Here is a 1,864-nt window from a genome sequence, read left to right on the forward strand (position 1 = left end):
AAAGAAAAAATTAGTAATACCTGTAAGCAGCAGGGACGAGAATATAGGATGCTCCCTTCCACATTGCAGAGATCCACGCCCAGCTGATGCGCGCGGGCGTGTACGTGGTGCCTGGGAGCAAGCTGTACGGCGCCGACCCGGGCTGGATCCGCCTCATCTTCAGCGTGGGGGAAGAGGAGCTCGACGAAGGTAGGCAGAGGAAAGGTTTTCTTGCACTAATGATGATTGACTTAAGGACGGTCAAAGCAGCGGATTATTGAACATTATCAAATAAAAAGGGAGAGGAAAATTGTAGCAATTGCCGAGAGAATATTAGAAATGAGTGAATCTTTAAATGTTTTTGCCTTTCTTCGAAACCCAACAGGTCTTAGGAGAATTGAGTCTGTCCTTGACAAGAGGAGAAAGAAGACAGCGTGATTGGAAGAAGACACACCTGTAATCTTACCCTGGCGTTTTGCTATTACTATACCTTCACTATAACGAAGCTGCCTGGTCGTAGAGATCATCTCGAATATTTGTACGTTTCTCTTCTCTTTCAGTAAACATTAAATGATCCTTCTCCAAAATGTTTATTTATCCTAACGGGTGCTTCAATTTCTTTCGTAACTGGAGTCACTGCCAATGCGATGGAACAGCCCACGGCCATCGGCCCTACATCACCCTTCCCTCTCTCTCTGAGGATATACATCAGCCGTATACTCGTGCCTTCGTACCATGCACACTTTCCACATTGTTCTCGGACAGTGGAGGCCCTCTCCGTTCACAGTAGCTTTTCCTGTCATGTCTTGAAGTTTGCCATTTCAAGAAGACTACCTTGAATCCATTTTTGTTGAAATCAGGTATAATACCAATGATATTCTGATCGGACAACATTACAGCCGGAGAAGGGACTCTAAACTCTATTTTTTTTTTCGAAATTTTCGTCCAATGTCTCCCTTGGAGATATTGGACACTTACTTGGCCAACGAGGGGTTCGCCCCTAAAACGGGAAACGAAATCTTAAATGTGAATAATATTAAAAATCTTCCCCGGGACACGATAACATTCCTATTAACATTATCAGCAGTGCTTTATCGGTTATAATGAAGCCACTCAAATACAACAAAAAATGATGTACTACCTGAATTTCTGAATGACAATGCTGTAATAAATAAATCTTAATGCGATTTCTTGAAAAATCCACCGATTGAAAAAATCCACCGAAATGGCTGTCTCTGATTAAACAAACGAAATATGAAAGTTATTTGAACACGGGGAATATGTTATAGGAACTTACCTTGAGCTGTCCAAAGCACTTTACACAGCCAATTTTGTCGTAAAAAATGGAACACATTGTTATTAAAGGCTCTGCTCTTACACGGCTTAAATATTATATCACAAATGGAAGGTAATGTGTAACTTCCAATCACTAGACTTACTCTGTAAACGCTGTTACCAAGAGGCACCCCAAGGTTCACTAATGAGTCCCATCTATTTCATTTTGTATATGAGTGGCTTGGTAGATGATTGCAAACTGCTGATGATATCTGTTGCTAATATAAATAAAAACGACAAAAATAAACTTACGAACATTATATAAATCTTCACTGTAACAGCGATATACCATCCGTTTTGTCAAATTGTTACACTTGACAAGTTCTTAGGTTGTTACGTGGATTTTTAACTGGAATGGAAATCGCACGTTATTGATATTCAGTCTAAGTTAAATGAACAGTGTCAGATTATTGTGCCACGAAACGCGTTTAATGTAAAAACCCTAAAAAATCGTGATGCTTTAACATTTCTGCATCTCATCTGGTCAGATTGTTTAAGGAGCAACTAGCTTGCTTTATTAACACAACTGCATATAAATCAAAAGCGACCG

The 1,864-nt window shown here is 40.0% G+C and overlaps 1 protein-coding gene across 1 annotated transcript in view; it reads left to right on the top strand.

Annotated features, from left to right (window-relative positions):
* LOC119591567 (1-aminocyclopropane-1-carboxylate synthase-like protein 1) overlaps window positions 1–559 on the top strand; it is a gene marked incomplete at its 5' end in the record, with an annotated part of 5,689 nt that extends 5,130 nt beyond the window's left edge. Inside the window, 2 exon segments of the mRNA XM_037940328.1 lie at window positions 70–189; window positions 365–559. Of these exon segments, the coding sequence (XP_037796256.1) occupies window positions 70–189; window positions 365–417 (173 nt within the window).
* Between the last annotated feature and the right edge of the window lie 1,305 nt (window positions 560–1,864).

This window comes from Penaeus monodon, chromosome 28 (genome assembly GCF_015228065.2).
Source record: "Penaeus monodon isolate SGIC_2016 chromosome 28, NSTDA_Pmon_1, whole genome shotgun sequence".
In the NCBI taxonomy this organism is placed as follows: Eukaryota; Metazoa; Arthropoda; class Malacostraca; order Decapoda; family Penaeidae; genus Penaeus; species Penaeus monodon.